Here is a 25588-nt window from a genome sequence, read left to right on the forward strand (position 1 = left end):
TTTTGAGCAAAAGAGACTGGCTTTAACACAATAAATTGTGTTTTGCTATTTGTCCGTGTTGTTTTCAGAAATGCAAAATTCTAATCTAATCTAATCTTTAAATTCTGATCTAAGAACTGTTCCAAAACGACTGAGAAAAACATTATCACCACATGAAAGCAGGCTTTAGAATCTGTCCATCATGACGCGAGAGAGGCGGGACTAAAGAATCTCCACCAATCAGCGGCCGCTTAATGTTGCTCGTTGGTTTCCGGTGTGAACAAGATGGCGCTGCGGGAGCTAAACTCACTTGAGAGATTTCTAGGATTAAAAAAGGCAAATAAATACAGCACGCAAGGAGGGAAAAAGGTGAATCGAACGCTGAATGTGATATAGTTGGGGTTTTGAGCTTGTAGTATTTTTAAAAAGATGCATTAGGGTTGTAATGTGTCATATGTTAGTCATCGTATGAATGAATGGCTGGTGGTGTAACCTAAAATATTATTTTAGTTGAAAGATTTCAGATCTTGTTTACTATTTATTAATATGTTTTATTTACATACATTCAGCAGCATTTCATCTTTTATTTTTAACCGTGTTAGAATTAGTTTTTATCTAATAAGTATTCACATGTGGTAGCAACCCCTCTGAAAGATCTTTGTTCACTGTGACATCTGGATCATCAAAGAAATACTACTGTAAAAGTAACATTTTAACAGTTTACAACAACACATTCTAGAGCATTTACAAGGTAAATCATCTTGGATAATTTACATGTTTACATAAAAACTCTTGCCTGCAAAAAGACCACATGGCCCTTAAGCTAAGCAGCATTTAAACCAGCTTTAGACCCACCATGTGCATTGAAACTCCATATATATATATATATATATATATATATATATATATATATATATATATATATATATATGAACTTCATGTTACTACAAAAAAAAGCACTATTTGCGGTCATTAGACTTTACATCTTACCATTATTAATTAAAATATTTATGTAAATTACAGTCCTTTATAGGAAGAGTTTATTTGTAAAAACAGATAACAAGTCAATTGTCATTACTGTACAGTTTAACAGCTAAAAACAAAAAAACTATATCTTTGAAAAATTCTAAAAAATCTGTGGTTATCTGTTACTCTTTTTTTTATATATAGTTGCTTTCTATAATAAATTAAGAAAATTTGTAAATACTTTTAAAAAAAATTATAGTTCTGTTAATATTAACAGTGGTGTTGTATTGAAATTAATTGAATATAGCTGCCTATTAAAATAAATGTTTATAAATATTTTTATTGAAACTATATTATTATTTACTGTTTTGTAACCAACTAAATAACACATACAGTAAATGTGATTGTATACATACTAACTATGTAATATTAATGTATCATTTAACAATTTAAATCTTATGGTTCAAAATTGATATTGTAGACCAACTTTATTCATTTATTCATGTACAAGCTACTTCATAGTTTCATAGTTTTTGTACTTCATAGTAATTCATAGTTTATTCCAGTGCTTGCCAAAGTGAGGGTCACGGGACAATGCAGGGGGTCGCTTGGTGATTTCCAATAGTCAAATAAATTTTATTAAACTGTTAGAATTACCATATTTTATCCGTAAACCACAGAAGATGGAAATAGTAGTTAATAGTTACATGAAAAAGCAACAACATGCAAATAAAAAGCCATCAACCTTTAATTTTTTTTTCATAGGATTGTGTGTTTACGTTAGATTAACAAATCAGCAACAGCGTTAGGTTAACAAGTCAGCAACAACTACCACCTCCGAGAAATGTGGGGGTCGCGAGTTACTGGCATTGTTATTTTGGGGGTCATGGGCTGAAAAGTTTGGGAACCCCTGGTTCATTCAACTTACTGTATGTTCAAACATGAGTATTACTTCACTAACCTTACACATATGCTGATATTCAATACTTAAATATATAGTAATGATAAACATGCACACTATTGATATTGTAGGCACTTCAAAATATAGTGATTAATTATTTACATTTTAGAGTGCTTTTTAAGAATAGTCACATTGCTGTGGGTGTTCAAACAGTGTCAAATGCTTGGTGACTTAATTGATCAACTTAAGAGTTGTTAATAATGTTAATTTTGCCTATTACGTGCCGAAATATTGATTGAAAATTCTGAGACGATTTATAGGGCTATTGTACATTAACACCGTTAGGAATGGGACGAAAACCGGTTTCAAGGTTTACCGCGGGTGAGAAAAGTCAAGGTTTTAAATCCGCCAAAGTTTTCTGTTAAGGTAGTTTTTCTTTCTAAGGTATATGTAAGCTTTTTTTTTTTTTTTTTTTTTTTTTTTTTTACATGTATTTCACAACTGTTTTTTTTTTATTATTATTATTATTTTTTTGGGGTTTTCACCTTTATTTGATAGGACAGTAGAGAGTATTGACAGGAAAGCAAGGGAAGCATAGAGAGGGGAAGTATCGGCATAGGACCGTGAGGCGGAATCGAACTCGGGTCGCCGTGAGCACTGGAGTGCATGTGTCAATGCACTAACCACTACACCACTGGCGCCGACTCTTAGATTTTTAGGGGGCGACAGTACCTTCAGCAGAAAATGAACCTCTGCATCAAAAGTTACTGGTTCAAAATATTTTAAATGTTTGTTAAAATAAAAAAAAAGTGTTCAATGTGGGGGAAAAAAGTTGTTTTTTAAACAGACATTTAAAAAGAACTTATTTTGGAGCAGTAATCACAATACCGTGAAACCGTGATATTTCAATCCAAGGTTATCATACCATTAGAATCTTATACCGACCCATGCCTAAACACTGTACAATAAGGCTTCCAACAGTTAACATTAGTTAATTTAACTGATCTCATGATCAAAACTACAAAAATCTTTAATTATTATTAGGTGATGTTCATTTTTTTATCTATGAAATAGAATATGTGTTAGAATTTTAGTTGTAAACATTTTATTAAAGGTGCTGTGTGTAAGTTTCTGACTCTTCTAAATTATAGAAACACCATAATATGTTTGCTTTAAGAAACATGCTAAGTGAACACTCTTGTTTATCTGAAAAACAATGCTGAAGTCAGATATTCTGCTTTGAAAGTGTGTTTTCCGTGACGGGACGCTGTCTTTGTTTTGGTTCTTTTAACCCTGCCACTGCCAGTTTAGCCCATTATATTTCAGCACCCTGGGCTGCCTTGCCGAAAAACAGCATATTTCATTCATTCATTCATTCATAAAGGCTCTAAAAGCATGCGTCTGTGACTGAAATGCGAGCTCCAGTGGACAGTAGCAGACTCTGAAATGAGATGTAGATTCAGCTCCACATGAGGTTATTGATTAGCAAATAATATAAATATTACGAAGTTAAACATTAGGTGAGCAGGTTACATTGTAACTGTGTGTCCTAACAACATGCCACATGACGAGATTTGCAGTGATGAGCAATTTGGCTGTTTGCACCAGATGAAAAATAACAGAAACTGAAATACAGCCATTCAGAAGCACAGAATATGCACTCGCTCACAAAATGGTAAGGTTTATAATCGATTTAATACATGTTAACCCTCTTTAACCTTATTAAATGTGCATGCTGAATCACGTGTTTAGTTATAAAGTTCCATTTCAAACGGTTTATTTTATTTTCAAGAGGTGAACTATCTGCTGCTGCTTTCAGTATATGGCAATAAATGTCATGGCGTAAAATGGCGTTCAAACTCACATTGTTAGTATTCAACACTGAATAAAGCACATGAGGTTTACCTGTGGTGAGCATTGTTTTCTGTTGTTCACCTGTGAGAAATAGAAGCCGTTTCTAATATATCAATTCGAGGTGTTGGTTAGGACAAACTTCCTTTTAATATGGAAAATAAGCCTTTTATCGGGTGCCGTTGCTTTTATTTAGAACACTGTTAAAATCACTCGCTCCTGTCCTCAATCTGGCAACCTGCTCTTGCGTTTGTTTTGATCCAGGAGTGCAATACCTAGTTCAACCACTGGGTGTCAAACTTACATGCTGCACCTTTAAACCTAGTGAATGACTAATAAATTTCAGTTCTAACTAATATTAATATACTAAACATAGATTTTTATGCATTAACTAATGTTTACTAATGAGATTACTGTAGTGTTAGCGTTTGTACTGTATAATTTTTCTGCAATTTGATTTGGTTGAAACTCGGTTGATTTATTTACTCAAAACTTGTTTATACAGTGAAGCAATACACCAAGTAATTTTGTAATTATACTTGTTAAAGTAACTTTTTTGCAACTTGGGTAATTATTGTGATGATGCCGAATACCATGATAAAAGCTAAATAACATGCACTTGTTAAACATTAAGCAAAAATCCCTGCTTTTGTTAATTTATTGACAACTTAAGTTACAAAAACATTTTGTGATGTGTTAAAATATGTGTCCGATTGAGACATTGAGCACTGTGGCTAACAGTATTGATTAAATGAATGGATCGATCCCTGTCGATTCCTTTATTTAGTAGATTTGTAATGTGTTAATTTATTTACTTGTAGGTCCCTGTTCTCCAAAACAACAATGGGCCGGCATTGACTGGTCTGGTTACTATAGCGTGTCATCTGGTTAAAGAAGCCAAGAGACCAGAGCTACTAGGTGACAATGCTGAACAGAGAGCTGTGGTCCAGCAATGGCTTGAACATCGAATAACAAAACTAGACAACTGTTCTAAAGAAGAGGTCAAAGTTATATTGAAGGTAAGATGATGCTGAATAAAGGTATGGTCACATCTGCAAAATCCATCAACTTAGTGTTATCCACGTTTTAGAAAATATCAAAAAGATAAACACTAATGTGTGTATAACTTTTAATTTCTGCTTATTTGTGTGTTTGGAAAAGCATAAGCTGCTGAATCATATAGAAAAGGACTTCATAAGCATTTATCTTGCTTATTATAAATTTATCTTGATTTGTTAACACTTCTGGCAGTTTTTGGTAGCAAAATGTATTGTTTATTTCTGTATTTATTTAGTAAGTCAGCAAAATATGCAAGTCGTTCAGTTCAGTTATGTAGTTTACAATCTGTATTTCAACAATGCAAAACTGATGATGTCGTGAAAACTATTGTTAAGGTTTTAATAGTTAGTGTATTTACTAACAGGAACTCAGAAGGACGCTTGTTCAGCGTTTATGCATTATTAAAATCTTAATCTGCTTGTTAACATTTAATTAACGCACTTTGAGTTAAGGAACTAACAACTTGAGTTGTTAACACTTAACTTGAGTTAACTAACTAATAATAAATGACTGTATTTTCATTAGCATTAACAAAGATGAAATACTTCCATGCATTATTCATTGTTTGTTCATGTTAGTAAATACATAAACATTAACTAATACAACCTTATTGTAAAGTGTTACCTAAAATGTTTGTGCTCAATTCAGTCAGAAATGTTTTATCCAACAAGAAGATGATATGCACATTAACTAAGGTGGAAACTCATCAGTCTCATATGTTGTTTTATTAATTTGATGTTCTAATATAATGAAATAATATAATTCTAATATAATTTTGAAATACTTATGCAAAAGAATATTTACAATTTGGGCTGCATGACATTGGAAAGACTGACATTCACATATGTTCATTTACTGCGATATATATATATATATATATATATATATATATATATATATATATATATATATATGAAACAGAAAGTAAATTCAGAAATTCAGAAACAGAAAGTAAATAATCACTGTAAAATAATGATTTTATTAATAACTCTAACTTTAACATTTTAAATGACTTAATTTTGTTAACTAATGTCTGGTCAACTATAATTCTCAACTACATTGCAGATCCCTGTGATGTGACTATTGTGAACTCGCACATTGGAATATTGGGTCACACTTTATTTGGATGGTCCATTTGTTGAATTTATGTTACATTGTGTCTACATGCCAACTAATTCTCATTAGATTATAAGTAGACTGTTAGGTTGGGGTTAGGGTTAGTGTAAGTTGACATGTACTTGCAAAGTTTCTTAAAGTCAGTTAAATGTCTTTTGAATGTCTGTATCAACAAATATTAAGCAGACAGTCTACTAATACTCAAATGAACCATCAAAATAAAGTGTTACTACCCAATATTGACACACAAGATAGCTTGACAGCAACATAACAGCACAGAACTGTCAAGATTCTTAGGGTGCTTTCACACCTGTGAATCGATTAATTTGTTCCGAAACAGGGATTCAAATTGTTACATTGTTGCTCTTTGTTCTTGGTGCGGTTTGCTTTCACACGGCAAAGTTTCTAAACGAACCAAAATAGCTAAAACAAGTCATGTGTGAGTAAACTCTCCTCACATTGGTCAGAGTTTCACAGAGTCCCGCTCAGCGGTCGGAGGTGGTGGTTTGGTGTTTGTCAAGGTGCGCGCGACATGTCTGAAGAGGAGGGATGCAGTAGGGAGGGGTGAGAAGGGTACGCAACGTATTTAAGGACCGGGAGGGAGCCGTGCGATTTCCGGGAGATTATCACTCGTTTGCGGACATGCGGGAGTCTCTGTGCTTTTGCGGGAGATTCCCGGAACTTCCGGGAGACTTGGGATGTCTGGAATGACCTCCCGCCCTACTCATAATTACTCATACTCATAATTCTCTCTTCATATAGCCGTATGCCTATTACATATCTATAAAACACTGTGATGTAGCCGGGCTCGGATCAAATAGGTTTCTCACTAGAATCGATCCGCTCCAAGAGTTCGTTTTAATCGAGCCAAGACCACCTCATTCAGCCGTTCTCGAACCGATTGATTTGGCGCGGATCTGAGCACGATTGCTGGTTTCACATATGCCAAACGAACCCCGCTAACTAGGCAAACGAGACAGGTTCTGAAAAATTAAGTCTAGGTGTGAAAGCACCTTAAGACTGTTGAAGTCCGGGGAAACAAAATCACTGCTGAGCAACACAAGCAACATACAAGAGACACCTTGAAGCTGTCATTACCTAAAAAAGCCTTTTATATAAATAAAATATATTTCATTAGTTCAGTGCATTATTGTACAACATAATTTGTGAAAAAATGTTTTATTTGTATGTTTGGATTGATTTTGTCCTTTGTTTTTTTTTTTTAAATCTTGTCATGTCAACAACACCTTAAGAAATAATTTATTAGGGAAAAAATGGAAATATATAAAAAAAAAATTACATTTGTACTTGTTTCACCTTTACATCATGCCCAGTGTTGTTTATTGAAACAATGTTTTTATTAAATGCTATAAAAACAAATGTTGTGAATGAAACCATGCAGACTTTGCTACATTGTGCAACAAAAGGGTTAAAATCACATGCTATTCTAACATTGTGACATTTCAATCTAATAGCAAAATGAATTCATCAGACTATTTTGATTACCTTATTAAATTAGTCTTTTTACAGTTTCTACTAGGGCTGCACGATATTGGAAAAATGTAACATTGCGATATTTGTTTATTTTGCGATGTGAAACAATTTCGTCATATGACCTAAATTTGGAAAGATTTTATAATGTTAGATCAATTGGGATGATTCTGCAATGGGAGTGCATCTTCATATAATCTAATAAACAATCTATAAAAAAGATTTTGGAGTCCCCCGACATGTTTTTGTTGTGGTCTGAGCTATTTGCAGTGCATTTCTGTAATTGTATGTTTTGTAGGTATTTTCATACATAACAATCTATAAATACAATCAAGAAAAATATATAATTGAAATAAAGTGTTTTATCATTTCCCTTGTCTAACAGTATTCAAGTACAGTAATTGAATGATAAAAATAAAAACAATTCAATAAAATTAATCGTAGTTAAAGTCACAAATAGTACAATTTATTATACCTGAATGTTTTCTAAAATCTTTATACATTCACAGGCATCAAAATCATATGCAAATAATAAATTATAATACAAACTCAACATTGCAAATGCCCTGCAGTGTGATTATTGCGAATGATCACTTTGTGATATCGATGCTGAAACGATATATTGTGCAGCCCTAGTTTTTGCTATCATAAAAATACATTTAGGGTGTGCTCACACAAGGTATGGTTGCCTTGAACCAAGCCCAGGCGCGATTGTCCCCCCTTCCCTCTCCCCTGATGACCAGCACTCACACTGCATTTAAACCTTCCTTACATCATCGATGATGCGACTGTTGAGTTTAAACAGGTGGTTCTCAAGCCGACTCATCTGCATGGAGCACACTAATGCATCACACCGTTATGTTATGCATTGTGTGTATGCTTTGCTAAAAAGATAGGTCTTAAATCTAGTTTTGAACTGAGAGAGAGTGTCTGAGCTTCGGACATCATCAGGAAGGCTATACCAGAGTTTAGAAGCCATAAATGAGAAGGCTTGACCTCCTTTAGCAGACTTTACTATTCTGGGTACTACCAGAACTAGCAAGATATGTGTGTTTTATTAAACTACCAGGATAAGAGGTCAAACGAGCCCAGGCACAATTCGGATAGCCTAGTTTGAGTACACCCTTAGTAGTAGGTTAAAGAATTATACATATGGCACATTGTCCAACAAAAATATTTTAGCAAAATGTATATTACATTTAGAAATATTGTATTGTGTAATTGACCTTTTCCAGTGGCAGTGATCATTCAAGTTTAAAGCAAACAGTGATCATTCAAGTTTAAAGCAAACAGTGACCATTCAAGTTTAAAGCAAACAGTGATCATTCAAGTTTTAAACAAATACAGAGGGCTGATTCATCCCTAAAAGCAAAATGAATATATTTTCTTGTTTTTTGTGTACAAATGAAGAATATATGTGTAAAATCAAACTTCCCAAACTTCTCAAACTTAGATGTCAAACACATTAAACAGAAGTAGTCTGTTTGTGTACATGTTGTATATTGTCTGTACGTTAAATATGTTGGAGGAGTTTTAAAGCCCTTAATATAAAGCATGACTGGTGTTTTTACAAATTGATTTTGATTATTCCCCACAGTAGCTCACTCTGTGTCGTTCACAATTTTTCAGACGCACATGCATATTGAACTGTTACATATTGATAGAAATTTATTTTCCTTCTAACATATGGCTTATAAAATATAAAAAAATTGGATTTCTAAAAATATTTGCAGTTGAAGTCAGAATTATTAAAAAAAAAAATTTCAATATTTCCTAAATGATGTTTAACAGAGCAATGAATTTTTCAAAGTATATCTGGTAATATTTTTTCTTCTGGAGAAAGTCTTAATTGTTTTATTTTGGCTAGAATAAAAGCAGTTTTACATTTTTTAAAAAACATTTTAAGGTCACAATTATTAGCCTCTTTAAGCTCTATCTATCTCTCTATCTATCTATCTATCTATATATATATATATATATATATATATATATATATATATATATATATATATATATATATATATATATATATATATATATATATATATATATATATTTTAGTCTACAGAACAAACCATTGTTATACAATAACTTGCCTAATTAACCTAACCTGCCTAGTTAACCTAATTAACCTAGTTAAGCCTTTAAATGTGACTTTAAGCTGTATAGAAGTGTCTTGAAAAATATCTAGTCAAATATTATTTACTGTCATCATGGCAAAGATAAAATAAATCAGTTATTAGAAATGAGTTATTAAAACTATTATGTTTAGAAATGTGTTGAAATAATCTTCTCTCTGTTAAACAGAAATTGGAGAAAAAACAAACGAGGATTAATAATTCAGGAGGTTTAAAAATTCTGACTTCAGCTGTAGATATAACATATAAGCTCAATATACAGCTTATCCCTACCAGTCACAGTGCTTAAATTCAATTTAACTTAGCCTTAAATTCCTAATTAACACCAATAGTGACATATTAATTACTGAACCAGACCTAAACCGTGATGGTAGCGAGTAATCTAATAAGTTGCATGTTGCCCTTTTAATTTTAGCTTTGTTGATTCTTATAAATGTCCAGAATCCTGCATAATTATCTATTCATTAATTATTTCACCCATATACCAGTATATTTGTGAAAACCCACATCTGCAACACGATCAAAACGTTGATTTGTCTTTCTATCGATGTGTTTAAAGTGAATACTGCTCCAAACTCAACACAAGGATTTCTCAATACTAGCTATGGAGGTTTGAATTGGAATCATCCACAACGCAGTCTGTCAGATGGTCTTTAATTAACATGCAAAGGGTAGCAGGGGTCACACGCTGTACTGCGATCAGTTCAGAAGGGATTAAAGGTATAAAGCGTCTGTCTGTGGACAGTGAGAGGCAGTCTCGTTAACACAGGCGCTCAGCGGGATGGACGCCTCACGGCAGAAAGCTGTCAGTGTGTGGCGAAGGGCTGTCCGAGCACGGGTCTGGAGCTGAGCGCTGCTGATCGCTGGTTAATAGTGGCAGTTTAAACTGTAATGAAGGGCTGATGTAACGCCCTCGGCACGTCACTGTCTGACCAACTCACAGCACTCTGTTAGGCAGGATCACAACATTTAAAGCAGGAGAAACAGGAGTCCTGCAGCCTACAGCAATAGACACCAGAGTAACAATGGGCTCAGCAAAAAGTTTACAGTGATCAGGATGAAGCTCATGCTGGACAGGTGGATATAAAAGCAAGAAGAGTAAAATCAACTAAGAGGGAGCTTTAGAGTGTAACGTTATTAACCACATTCCCTGTTATCACCTGGTTTAACACTCTTCTTATCTTGGAATTTTGTTTTCTTGCACAGCAATTGCCCTTGGGATTAAAAAAAATGAGCTGCCTTCAATAAATCAACTATGTAATTTCAATCCTAAAATCTTTTTTGCATGAAGAAACAACCTCATCTTCATCACAAACTCTATGAATGTCTCTGTTTTTTCTCATCAGTGTGGATTCTGTTTAACCGAGAGAAGTGTTTTTCAACACATTTCTAAACATAATAGTTTTAATAACTCATTTCTAATAACTGATTTATTTTATCATTGCCATGATAACGGTAAATAATATTTTACTAGATATTTTTCAAGACACTATTATATTATATTATATTATATTATATTATATTATATTATATTATATTATATTATATTATATTATATTATATTAAATTATATTATATTATATTATATTATATTATATTATATTATATTATATTATATTATATTATATTATATTATATTATATAGCAATGCCTAATATTATAGGGGAGTGTATTTCATAGTTTTGGAGCAAGGGAGGATAAGGTCCAGTTACCCATAGAGCACAGACGATTTGACGGAACGCTTATAAGAATCAGAGCAACGGAGGTAATTTCTAGGAGAGTAATCATTATTGTTATTATAATATATGCAATACACAGTACATTTCCCAGAGATGGGTTGCGGCTGGAAGGCCATCCGCTGTGTAAAATGTGCTGGATAAGTTGGCGGTACATTCCACTGTGGCGACCCCGGATTAATAAAGGGACTAAGCCGAAAAGAAAATGAATGAATGAATGAATATACAGTTCATATCGCATACATGTGATTAATTACAAGTATTTTATTATTTGGTTGTTTCTTTAAATTTGATCAGTCAGATGGACCTTACTATATTTATCCCCAGCTCCCCTGTAGTTCCTGTTCTGCTATTGGCTGGAGCAGCCCAAAGGTGAAGAATATCTGCTGAGGTTTTCACTCATTCATAATATTTTAAAGACTAAATGTTTTCTTTTTGACACAGTTTTTTAGCATGAATCATAATTAATCAGATCTGAAGAATATCTTTTAACTGTTTATTTTAGTATCATTCAACAAATAAATGATTTTGCTATTTTTTTCTAGGGAAATGTTATTTTGTAAGAAATACCATTATCGCAATGCTCAACAACAATATCGCACAATAGAATAACAATATACAGTATCGTGCAGCCCTAATATTGAGGTTCCAAATCATGAAAGGTAGGGCTGCGCGAAATTGGAAGAATCTTACATTGCGATATTTTGTTTTACTGTGATATATATTGCGATAATATCACCATCTGCATAAAATGGAATAAATTACAATCACATATAAGGCAAGGCAAGTTTATTTATATAGCACATTTCATACACAGTGGCAATTCAAAGTGCTTTACATAAACGGGAATAAAAGAGACGAGTATAAGAAAAAAAATAAATAAATAATAAAAATGATTAAAAAAAACTGATAAAAACAGATAAAATGTGTTAAAACAAGTTATAAAAGAAGAGAAAAACATAATAGTGCGATATATGGGATATATCTGAGGAGGCCGTTACAGTAATCCACCCTGCTGCTGCTGATAAAAGCATGATCAAGTTTCTCTAAATCTTCACTGGAAACAAAGTGTCTGATTCTTGCAATGTTTTTGAGATGTGAGTATGCTGATTTACTAACTGCTTTGACATGACTATTGAAACTCAGATCTGACTCCACATATAAATATGATGGAGCAAAAATAAAAGTGAAAAATAGTGCTTTATGGTTATTTCTGGGGAGTCTAACAGTATTGGAATACAAAAATCTAACAAACAGAATAACACGGTCATCATTGTATACATAGTTTTATATAATGATATAAAAATTGTATCGTTATATTTTAAACTTGAATAAATAATCGAATTCAGCGATGTGACTATTGCAGATACACACATTGCGATATTGACGCTCAAACGATATATTATGCAGCCCTAATGCAAGGCCTTATCAACGTGGAAACTAACAGGGAGCCAGTGTAGAATTTCTAAAACTGGATTGTTGTGTTCTCACTGTTTTATATATTCTAGGTTATGATTGATAAAGTTGTAGTTGCCATACACATGCCTTTCGTTGCTAAATCACCGTGAGCAGAATTGTGTTCATTGTTAAGCATGTCTCAGAATATAGAAACCCTCAGGCCAGGGTCTCCTAACTCAACACGGTCCAGTGTAACACAGCTGTCCATCCACTCTTCCTCTAATAGGGCAAGTGTGAGATTAATGTGAAACTTTCCAAGAGCCAGGATACTACAGCAGGCTTGGTGTGTGTGCGCGCAGGTCTCAGGGGACAAGAACATCTTCAGCACTTGTGCACAATACAGCACTGCGTCTTGAGGGCTAATGGAGGCAGTGAACAGTTTTCAAATGAGCCGCTTTATTTAACATACACTCAGACATGAACACACACTTGTCTGTCTAAAGTATATGACTGCTTCGGTTAATGTATTAAAAAGCATGAATACTGCTACTACTACTACTACATCTACTATTAATGCTAATAATAATAATTTTCCAGAGCACAAAATAAGCATATTAACCATTTCTTGAAGATGTTTCTTTAGATTAATGGCTGCTGTTTTAATGCGCTTTTATCAAATCAATTATCTTTTTTTTTCTTTGACTTTTTTTTTATAATCAGAATATACAATTCTGGAAATTAACATAGTTGTTTAATTAGTTATGTCTGTTTATATTGATTCTAACCTATATTTATATGAACAGCTTGTTAAGAGTAATGTAAGTAAATAAACATATTTAATTGCTGAAGACAGAGGACAACAGAAAAATGGTAGCCTTATAAAAAGTTTGCAATTAACAAATACAGCGGTTTGACAATGAAACTGAAACGCTTGGTTTTAGACCACAATAATTCATTAGTATGGTATATGGCCTTCTTTTGGGGCCAATACAGCATCAATTCATCATGTAAATGGCAGATAAAAGTCCTGTACAGTGCCCATAGGGATTTTGAGCCATTCTTCTTGCAGAATAGTGGCCAGGACACTGTGTACTGCTGGTGGAGCATGAACTCCCCTCTAAAACACCCCAAAGTGTCTCAATAATATTTAAATCTGTTGACTGTGCAGGCCATGGGAGATGTTTAACTTCACTTTCGTGTTCATCAAACCACTCTGTCATCAGTCTTGCTGTGTGTATTAGTGTATTATCATCTTAATATATGGCACCACCTTTAGGATACAATGTTTGAACCATTGGGTGGACATGGTCCTCCAGAATGATTGGGTAGTCCTTGGCAGTGACGTGCCAATTTAGCACAAGTTTTAGGCCTAGGGAATGCCATCATACTGCAGCCCAAACCATCACTGAATCACCCCCAACAGTCTGGATGGCACGCTTCTTTGGGGCTTCTCCACATAATAACTCTCCCAGATGTGGGAAAGACAGTGAAGGTGGACTCATGTTTCACATTGTCCACAGCCCAAGATTTTTGCTCTTGGCACCATTGAAACAAGTGACTAACGTTTTGGCTATAGCACCCCGTTTATGAATATTGACCCTGTGGAGCTCCTGACAAACAGTTTTGGTGGAAACAATAAAGTTGAGGTGCACATTTAGTTTTGCAACGAGTTGGGTTGTTGTGGTTTTATGTTTTTTTGGTTTCAATCCAGGTTAGCACCCAGTAATTCCTTTCAGACAGCTTCCTCCTGTGTCTACAGTTACTCTTGTTGGATGTGGTTTCTCTTTCTTGGTGGTATGCTGACATTACCCCGCATACCGTGGCTTGACTTGCTGTTGGTCACAAATGCGCCAGCAAGACACTTGACTGGTCACACTGGACTTTTAGCCCCATAGACTTTCATTCATACACACGTGAATGCGTCAGACCGGAAACGCAAGCTCGTGCGACAAGTTTCACAGTTCTCTGTGTTGCAAAGTTGAAGCTTGGTGAACTCTGACCTGCAAAATCACATCACGTGACTGCATGAGACCAATCGAAGATCAAAACATGACCTCTCTAGACAGAAATTTTAAATATGGAACAATCGCTTGCTTTTTTTAAATATCTAATCATCTTGTTTTATCTCTCAAATTTTCACAGTGTTACAACAGAATTTCGCAAGCACAAATTGCATTACCGGTTGAATGTTCAGTCAATGAAGATTGGCCACCAGGCTGGTCAAATTAAAAAATTTAGCCATGAAATCTCCAACACTAAATTGGCCACTGTTTCAGTTTCATGGTCCAACCCCTGTATCTCACAATGAAAAACCAAAAACAACTGATGCAAATATATTAATCTGTGATATAAGATTGTCGCACCTTAAGTTCTATTTCTGCAGTGTTTTTTTTTTTTGTATTTTATTCTTAGTCTGGAGCCCTGTTACACTACTAGCAGATGTGATCTGTTTAGCATTTAGTGATTGCAACAACAGTGTTCTAAAAGTAACAATACTTTTAAATATTAGTGATTCTGCTATCTGAACTATGAATTAAGGTTGGGCCGATAGACGATGCCATCGCGATCCTCCACCCCGCCCCTGTCGCAGCAGTAACCCGCTCGCGAAAAATACACACTGCCCCGTTTACACTAATACGTCTTAGTTTTAAAATGGCATTTTAGAAGGAAAACGATCCACGTCCACATCTAGCCTTTAAAACGCTCCAGTGTTCCAGTATCTGTGTTTGCACTTAGTGAACTACAGTGAAGAGTGGTGAACTGATGACCTTCACAGCCAATCACAGTCATTTTTGTTGAGCATGTGAACACAATAGCCACAATAGCTGTGTTTAAGAACGTGCAAAACAGCTATCGTGAAATAGACTTTTTTTTTTTATTTCAGTATCGATTTGTACCGAACTCAATACTTTTGACCATGCTAGTGGGTATCCTCATAGAAAACAATGTTAACAATTCTAAAAGAGGTGGCACACTGCATCTTGTGTGCGACCCTCCTTAATGCTTCGAAAATACTTCTATTTTCACTTATAATATGTAAACATACTGTAATTGCTATTTTCACCTTCCCTATTTGTGCTTGGTGTAAATAGACAATGGACATCTCTATAAGATCTAAAACTTATTTTCACTTTATTCTTTTTGCACTTATACAAACAGTTGTTGCCATTTTCAGTGTATTATTTAACTTCCTTTAGGTAAGATTTTAAGTGCTAAATGCATGTCAATTTATTTTTCTTATGATTGTCAGAATTACCATTTTTGACAGGAGAGCAGGCTCAGAGTGACCTCTTTTATGCTTCTCTTGCAGGATCTTAACCGATACCTGGAGGACAAAGTTTACCTGGCTGGGAACGTCTTCACCCTGGCAGACATACTCATGTATTACGGAATTCACCACGTTATTGTAAGTCCCTCAGCGGTGAACTTCAATCGTTTGAGAGAGGTGATGCAGAGCTCCCAATTAAAGCAGTAAGACGCTTGAAGCACAAGAGAAACCTGACACAGCAGAAAAGATGAGACACGTAGTGATGTCATTTCCCAGGACAGCAGCCAAGGAAGTTTAAGGAGCCTGAAGGAGCCCATTGAGACAGGAAGAGAGGGATGAAATGAGAATTAGAGAGAAAGGAAATAGAAGATCACATCTCTGCATGTCAGTGTTTGTAATTGACTGACTACATGACTGACAGAGAGTTGCCATTACCCAGAAAGCATTGGTGTGTCACTCAGTTTAAAAAGCCTGAAGATAAGGTCAGTTAGACATACAGTTGTGCTCAGAAAAAAATAGCAGTGCCTTAAAAAGTGAATAAAGTGCAGCTTTTTTAGATTTGTTAGCTTTTTTACTTTAAATATAATTTAAATATTAAACATTCAATTCTTAATTAAAGCATTAAGAGATGTTTTGAATCCTTTTAATATTGAATTAAGTTTTGGATGAACGATCCCCTCAATAAATAACAATTATTGAAATTATTTCTTCACAGAATGATGGAATTCTCTCAAACGACACACTGCTATCATTTTGAACACCCTTCCCCCGATCTTCATATTCTTTAGCCATTTACTCAGAACAGTCATCTGTTGTTTTCCTATTGCACTACTACATACACAAGTAAATCATTTGCCATCCACAAATATCACTAATGCTAATAACAGTGGTTTCAAAGGTTTTTATTTTTACACAGCTGTTCAGCGTCTAAAATGGTATTTACCCCATGGTACAGTTCATGCTTTAATGTTGTACAGCGTTGAACCACAAAGCAACTTGTTTGGGCTTTTTCATGTCACTGTCTAAAATTTTATTCAGTTATTGGACACACATTACTTTTTGTATAAACCATTCTTCAAGTGTTTATTGGAAATCCCCCCATTTTTTTCTGTATATTGAACAGTGTCCGGCTCATGAGAAACATGGCATGTAGTCTGACAGAGAGAAAGTGTATTTGTACTACAGTCAGTTGAAACCCCTTTACTATTTGCCACTGATCAGTTTGCAGGTATGCTGGTGAAGTGATTGTTAGTTTGTAAAACCAATTGCTAGTGCAGTCACCATAACGAATGTCTCATTTTAAAACTCGAAGACACTTTTTGACTTTGAATACTTTTTTAGACACTGTACTGGATGTCTCTGTAGCGCTATATAGACTACCTGACAAAAAGTCTTGTCGCCTATCCAAGTTTTAGGAACAACAAATAATAACTTGACTTCTAGTTGATCATTCGGTATCAGAAGTGGTGTTTATGAAAGGCAAAGGCCTCTAGATTACGCTTGTTTTACCAAAATAAAATTATGCCTTGATTTTTAATTATTTAATTAGGACAGTAAGGTCTGACCTTGCTTAGACAAAAGTCTTGTCACTTAACAGAAATAATGTATAGTATAGAATATAAAGTCATGGTGCAGTGGAAAAACAATTAATATTGTGTATTCCTATGAGCTTGGAGGACTGCATCCATACATCTCTGCAATGACTCAAATAACTTAATAAAGTCATCTGGAATGGCAAAGAAAATGTTCTTGCAGGACTCCCAGAGTTCATCAAGATTATTTGGGTTCATCTTCAATGCCTCCTCCTTCATCTTACCCCTGACATGCTCAATAATGTTAATATCTGGTGACTGGGCTGGACAATCCTGGAGCACCTTGACCTTCTTTGCGTTCAGGACGCTCAAGTATTAGGAGCGCTATCCTGGTGAAGAATTTGCCTTCTCCTGTGGTGTGTAATGTAATGGGCGGCACAAATGTCTTGATACCTCAGGCTGTTGGTGTTGTCATCCACTCTGCAGATCTTTCACCCCTATACTGAATGTAACCCAGTATCTTGATTTTCTTTCACCAAACTTGACTGATTTCTGTGAGAATCTTGAGTCCATGCGGGTTTCAATAGGTCTTCTGCAGTATTTGTGATGATTGGGATGCAGTTCAACAGTTGATTCATCTGAAAAATCTTCCTTCTGCCACTTTTCCAAATGATCAACTAGTAGTCAAGTTATTATTTGTTGCTTTTACAACTGGGATCAACGACAAGACTTTTGTCTGGGAGTGTATACCTGGTTTACCTCCACTCATGTTGGTGCTCTGTTTTTCTTAGGTGGAATTGGCGATACAAGAGAAGGAGTGCTATCTGAATGTCAGCAGATGGTTTGATCATATTCAACACTATCCAGGCATACGGCATCATTTGCCTCCTGTGGTGGTTCTGAGGAACAGAGTTTACCCAAGTGGTCACCACTGAAGTTTTTGGTTACTTACACGTCCAATAAGCCAGGCCTTAAGGTCTTCTAAGGTAACATGCTGTCATCCCTTAACATGATGTTAATCCAAAAATTCAGTACAATTAAAGCAGGTTTTTTGTTTGTTTAATGAGCTGAATAATGGCTGCTAATAGTATTATTTTATATGTAAGCTTAGTATGTTTAAGGTTTATTAAAGTTCTGTGGATTGGAGTATCTCACCATGATCAATGATCAACATGAAGCTGCCTTTCGTTAATGGAAAAGCAGTTAATTCTAATATTAACTTATTAATAGTTTTTTTGATAAGGTAGACAGTACTTAAAATAATAAAAAGAAATTTACAAAATTGTCCCTCATGCTTGTTTTGAACTCTCGGAAATCTTTCCTCATTGGCATTTTCGGTAAACACGTTACAATACGGGATGTGTTGTTAATGTATTTACTAACATGAACAGCATTTGTTAATTATAGGTCATCATTTACTAATGGTTTAGTTCATGCACCAGGAATTATCAATGAACAACTGTATTTTCATCAGCTAATGTTAACAAAGATGAATTAATACAGCAATAAATCAATAAATCATTGTTTGTTCATGGTAGTAAATACATTTACTAATATAAACTATGTGTCCCATATTGTGAAGTGTTACCACATTTTTCTTCTGCAGTTTCTCCCTTTCTCCTAGTCTTAGCACTAGTGTGGGCAGTAGTCTGGGGTTTGACAGGATGTCATGTTTTTGCTCTGGGGCAGCGGGCAGAGTACCAGCTGTAGCTGCTCAGACAGCACTGGTGCGTTCTGGTTTTCATGTGCTTTTCACTCCATCCATAGCCAGTCTGTCATTTTCCCCCAAATCCCCTTCTGTTGTTTGTAGCTCTGAAATTCGTTAGTCATTTTAAGTTAAATAAATCACAGAGTTACAATATTCATAGTGTTTAACTATCAGAAAAAGATCTGTGCTTGTGATTTCACAGCAGAAAATGAAAGGATTTTAATAAAGGGTGCTTTTGCAGCAGGAGAATTGTGAACATAGCTGCTTGATAATACGCTGATGACTCAAAACATCTTTCAGGAAAACAAGTTCTTTTATTCTACGCTACAACATGTGGCCAGTCTGGTTTCTCCACAGCCTTTATGGTGGAAAATCCTCTTCTTATGAAAGGGAGATGTGTTTTTGCACGTTTGCTTATCTTCTGTGCATATGCTGACAAAAAGATCCCTCTGTTCTTTTTATTATACTTCCTTTCCTGTAAGCCTTCTTTATGAAACGTCTGCCGTTCTCAAGCTCAAGTTTGTGTTCTTTAATGTCAACAGAATGTTGTCCTGTGCCAATAAATGAAAAAGAAAGGGAAAACAGAACGATCAGTGTCTTTCATTTATGAGTCCTCCTTCTGGATATATGACACATAACATTTTTTGCAGAATTCAAAGAATTTCCATCTGACATTCACTGTGTCCATAGAGGAACCGCAGCGGAACAAAGCGATGTGTGTTTGTGGAAGTGCAAACTGAAGAAGCGACAGAAATCTTGCAGTCATCAGAACAGGCCTTGTGACCAGATAATGGAGATATCCACAGTGGAGTCTCTGTCTGCCTGTTTATTTCTGTCTCCAGATTTAATTGGCTGGCTAATCTAAAAGAGGGTTCCCTCATCAAGATGAAATTTATCGCCTCTTTCACGTCTATGAACGATGACCAAACAACATGAAGCAGATGTTCCTGAATGGAGGTCTTTAATGAGATTTCAGATGAAGTTTTCCACATTTTTCAAACATCATTTCAGGTGTCATGGGGTCGTTACAGCTGTGGTTCTAAGTCGAAGATGAAAGATGTTTCAAGTCACGGAAAGATCCACAGCAGGAGGTGTAGGACACTCCAATTAGTTGGAGTCTTTGTGTTCTATGCAAAGTTTAGGGCAATCTCCTCTTCGTGGGTGGACTTCTTTTATTCGCATAGCTTTTCAGATGAAACTCAATGAATCCTGCTTAATTTGCCTTGGAGTTTCTCAACAAGTCAAAGTTTAAAAGTTTGGGGCATTAGCTTTCACATGTGGTTCATCTCTCAGGATGTCACGAGGTCAACACCACCTACTGCTTTCCCCAAAAGCTCCAGGAACCTCAGAAAGAGCAAAGACACTTCGTTCATGCCTTTCTTTGATGCAGCAGGATCTCAGTCAAGAAACTTACTGCAGCACTTCTGTAACTGAAGAATTCTAATAGAAGGAAACATCTTCAACACCGCCACAGACCACAATAGATAGATCGATACACATTGGCTGTTTCTCAATTTTAATTTTTCAGTGTTCTTGCATCCTCGTGTTCTCCTGTAACATCATTATCAACTGCCAAAACTCAAGACCGCAAGAACGAAGGACGCATGAAGGTTTCCGGATGTTTTCTTGATATCATGGACGCATCACTGCAGACTTGAGCACAGAACTCACTTGAGAAGTCCCAGAAGTCGTTGCGGCTAAATAAAGGAGGTGGGAAGTGCAGCGTTTTATATAGATTTATTATTAAAGTTCAGAAATATAACTTATCTGTCTCAGGAGTTTTCCTAAATGAAACCATGAAGGTAAACATTACCATGAAAATCTTAATAAAGGCATAAACGCATTAAGGGAGTTTATTTGCTGAAATTCGTATTACAATTTGTTTTATTTGTATTGTGCAACGTATATTTGTAAGGTTTTTATGCAGAGTATATATTGTTAAAAAGGGGAGAACAATAAATTGTTGTATGAAGGTCATGTGACCATCAGGAAGAACGCAGCACCTCATTTCTCAAAGGACACGTTGGCTGTGTCCGAAACCGCATACTTGCATACTATATAGTATGTTAAAATCAGTATGCAAGCCGAGTATTACGTCCGAATTCATAGAATTCGAAAATCAGTATGCGAGAAATACACGGATCACTTACTACTTCTGGCGAGATTCTGAGGTGCGCATCCCATGCATGCTGCACTATCCCATGATGCCCTGCCCGAGAATTCATGAATGGGAGTAAAGGCAACTGACGCAGATAGGTCACATGACCATGACAAAATGGTGAATGTGGTACGTCCAAATACCCTTCATACTGTTTAGAACTTACTTTTCCAACGGCCGAGTAGTAAGTTTAAATTCAAATGCAGTACCTACTGAGTAGTAGGCGGTTTCGGACACAGCCTTTCTCTCAAGTTTGTTCTTCCGAGGTAACTTGGCAAGACTTGTCTCCATAAGAATGCGAGTCCGTGCTCTGCGTTCTTAGGAATTGAGAAACAGCCATTGACTTTGCCACGCTCGCATTTTGTTTGCATCATGTCCCCTGAAGTGCCTGAAGTTTTCACCAACTGTTCATTATGTCTCGTTAACAAGATAAAGAGCCGCATGCCAAGCGAGATGTGAAGCTGGGAAAACAGAAGACCCTGATTGATTCAATGAAACTATCAGCGCTGCGTGGGGCGCATTAGCGCAGGGTAAGTGGTTGTGACAGCTCCCGTGTTATCTGCACCCAACAGGAAGTGACAGTTCTACCATGCGCCCATAAAGCAGGCATCTGATTGTCTACTGCAATTACATGACTGAAGCAAAACAGGAAGAGGAAAAAAAAACAGTTGTGCGGTGGTAACGCATCCACACACAATTAATAGCTTTACTTTAGAACGGCAGGAAGCAAATGAAGGTGGAAATTCTCCACTTGAGGCAGTGTTATTGTCAGAAACATTTGTGAGTCTGCGAATTAATATGTCTCAAAGGCAGAAGCGTTTTACAGATGCGGCTATGCATATTACCCTGGATTGAGGTATTCTGAGCTAAACACTGGCATCAAAGGCCTGTCACTCTTACTTAAAGATGGAAATGCGCAATTTATGAAGAGCAGTGTCTTTTATCTTGACTGTTGCCTTTGTATGACCCGCTTGCCTATGCAAGAAAGGTCCTGCAACAAGACAGGATCGCAGGTGCGGGTCTGTTTGCAGAGTCTTTGAGATGCTCCTTGTTCACTTCATCAATCACAGAAGGCGTCTGATTTAAAAGGTGCTAAAGTATATGTTTGTGACCCCAGGCACCGTGATGGCACCTTAATACTGACACGGATGACAGAATCTTCCAGAAATAGACTGCTGCACGGAACCCTGTCCCAGCTGCACGAAACGCACTCCTGAGAGGGATATCTGGGCCTCGTGCACCATGTGTGCGTAGAGACTCTCATTTAAGGGGTTATGGATTTGGCTTGAGGGTACCAGAGGTTTGGGTGGGGGGTAGTTAAAGACATGAAAATGTCTTCCTGAATCACAGGAGATTAGAGACCATACATAGAAGGTGCAAAGTCTTCTTTTATAATTGTAGGAGTCACTAAGGGAGTCTATTTCAGCCCCTAGAACTCTGTAATGTTCTGTAAAATCTGTCTCAAGCACCAAGGAGAGATCAACTTGCAAATTTTGCAATCTTATGCCAATATATAATGTTTTATAGCACGGCATGCTTATGAGCACAATGTTGAAAGGGGTTCATCTCTAAAAAAGATTATCCCAGGTGGCATCAGTTTTAGCCCAGATAACAAATGGACATTTATGGCAAGAATGGAAAATTGTGATTCTGGCCAAGCACTGACATTTTCTCTGCAGTATAATAACAGTGGCACCTACTACACTATAATCAGTCCATGGCCTTCCTTCTTTGGATCTTATCTTTTTATGAACTTTGAATCTATGGGTATACTTTTATTTCAGTCTGGTTTGGTAAAAAAGTTAAAAAATTAACACACTGATTGTAAGTGATCTGAATATTTTCCTGAGCATTATGAGGTTCCCCATCAAGTTCAGAATTAGTCCTTTGTTTGGTTTAACTTTGCTTTCGTCCTTTTGTAGCTAACATCATTATAGAATAGAATGTGGCCATAGTTTAGCTAAAATAACAAATTACTAAAATATGGCTAATTTATTAGTTTGTGTACTCATCAGCCACTTTATTAGGTACACCTGTCCAACTGCTCGTTAATGCAAATTTCTAATCAGCTAATCACATATCAGCAACTTAGGCATATAGACATGGTCAAGTTGATCTGTTGCAGTTCAAACCGAGCATCAGAATGGGGAAGAAAGGTGATTTAAGTGACTTTGAACTTGGCATGGTTGTTGGTGCCAGAAGGGCTGGTCTGAGTATTTCAGAAACTGCTGATCTACTGGGATTTTCAAGCACAACCATCTGTAGGGTTTACAGAGAATGGTGTGAAAAATAGAAAATGTCTAGTGAGTGGCAGTTCTGTGTGCAAATGCCTTGTTGAAGTCAGAGGAGAATGGCCAGACTGGTTCCAGCTGATAGAAAGGCAACAGTAACCTAAATATCCACAGTTACAACCAAGGTATGCAGAAAAGCATCTCTGAATGCACAACACGTCGAACCTTGAGGCGGATGGGTTACAGCAGCAGAAGACCACACCGGGTGCCACTCCTGTCAGCTAAGAACAGGAGACTACAATTTGCACAGCCTCACTAAAATTGGACAATCGAAAATTGGAAAAACGCTGCCTGATGAGTCTCGATTTCTGCTGTGACATTCATATGATAGGGTCAGAATTTGGCAACAGAAACATGAAAGCATGGATCTATCCTGCTTGTAGCAATGGTTCAGGCTGGTGGTGGTGGTGGTGGTGGTGGTGGTGTAATGGTGTGGGGGGATATTTTCTTGGCACACTTTGGGCCCATTTGTACCAATTGAGCATTGTGTCAATGCCACAGCCTACCTGAGTATTCTTGCTGACCATGTCCATCCCTTTGACCACAGTGTGCCCATCTTCTCATGACTACTTCCAGCAGGGTAACACGCCATGTCATAAAGCACGAATCATCTCAGATGCGTTTTTTTGAACGTGTCAATGAGTTCAATGTACTCAAATGGCCTCCACAGTCACCAGGTCTCAATCCAATAGAGCACCTTTGGGATATGGTGGAATAGGAGATTCGCATCATGGATGTGCAGCCGGCAAATCTGCTGCAACTGCGTGATGCTATTATGCCAATATGGACCAAAATCGGAGGAATATTTCCAGTACCTTGTTGAATCTATGCCACGAAGGATTAAGGCAGTCCTGATCGCAGAGGAGGGTCCAGCACGATACTAATAAGGTGTACCTAATAAAATGGTGAGTATATAATTTGGTTATAAAAATAATAAATCAATTAAACAACCACTTTCTTAGTCTCAGCGTGATCAAGACTAATAGGTTTTTATGAAATGTTTTTTTTTTACAGGGTGCCAACCTGTTGCTTTATGAAGTACAACTGATCAAATCTCAAATCAAATGTGACCTGATCTGGGTTCAAAGTCTTCTCTTCTCTTACACAAACAAGAGGGTATCTGATCTCCTTTATACACCGCTTTCTCTGGTTGCCCCCTTCGCCCCACAGGTCTTGCCAGTGAACTTCAGCAAGACCTCCTGTGTTAATGTCTTCTGATAGGATGTCTCGGGGCTGCTGTGAGAAGTGATACTAAAAGTAATTCCAACTGAAACGGCATGACAAAGAGAATACTTTTATGAGCTCTCTGGAGCTCCAGAGGCATAAGGCTGATAGACTGGAGATCAGCCTGCAGTTGTTTATCTGGGTTCATGTGTCAGGGGCAGTGCAGTGCCCTCAGCTACCCTCCTAATGGCCACTGGTCAGAAAACACTCCAGTAACATCTAATTAGCATTTCCTCTGTTTTCATCTGCATATTTGTCACACCGGTTGTGAATTTTTAATTTGTGCTTAATTAAAATGCAGGTCTTAATCCATCCTGACTAATTTATTTAAACCTGGAGTGATATCAAGTGTTTCTCTCAAAGCCACAATTAGCTTTTTTTCGTGACATGTAATAAACAGATAAATGCAGATGTCATGTAGATTTGCCAAAACGAATAAACGCTAATTTTCTAAATGTATCTTGAAGTACTCAAAAAAGTAGATTCATAAGTAGATTTTTTTAAATACAACTGATGCAGTTTAAAGTGGACATGATACAGCGATATTAACATGAATTTAAAAAAATATTAATCATTTTTAAAAAATAAATAGATTTCGTAACTACTGTAAATCAGTCCATTAAATGTTTTATTTAAATCAATGACCACTTAATAATTATTTCCTCAATTATTTATGATGTTTAAAATATAAATTGCGGAATTTACATTCATATTCTGTCACTTTTTTTTGTGGTCCCATTAACATTTTGTTGACTATAACTAGGGCCAGACA

General features: G+C 36.1%; 1 protein-coding gene across 1 annotated transcript; it reads left to right on the forward strand.

Annotated features, from left to right (window-relative positions):
* Window positions 1–232: 232 nt before the first annotated feature.
* Window positions 233–19730, forward strand: eef1e1 (eukaryotic translation elongation factor 1 epsilon 1). Its single transcript, XM_056451097.1, has 4 exons — window positions 233–348; window positions 4519–4716; window positions 15946–16041; window positions 18227–19730. The coding sequence occupies exons 1-4, from the start codon at window positions 265–267 to the stop codon at window positions 18368–18370; spliced, it is 522 nt and encodes a 173-aa protein (XP_056307072.1). The 5' UTR covers window positions 233–264; the 3' UTR covers window positions 18371–19730.
* Window positions 19731–25588: the final 5858 nt, after the last annotated feature.

Source organism: Danio aesculapii, chromosome 24 (genome assembly GCF_903798145.1).
Source record: "Danio aesculapii chromosome 24, fDanAes4.1, whole genome shotgun sequence".
Taxonomy (NCBI): Eukaryota; Metazoa; Chordata; class Actinopteri; order Cypriniformes; family Danionidae; genus Danio; species Danio aesculapii.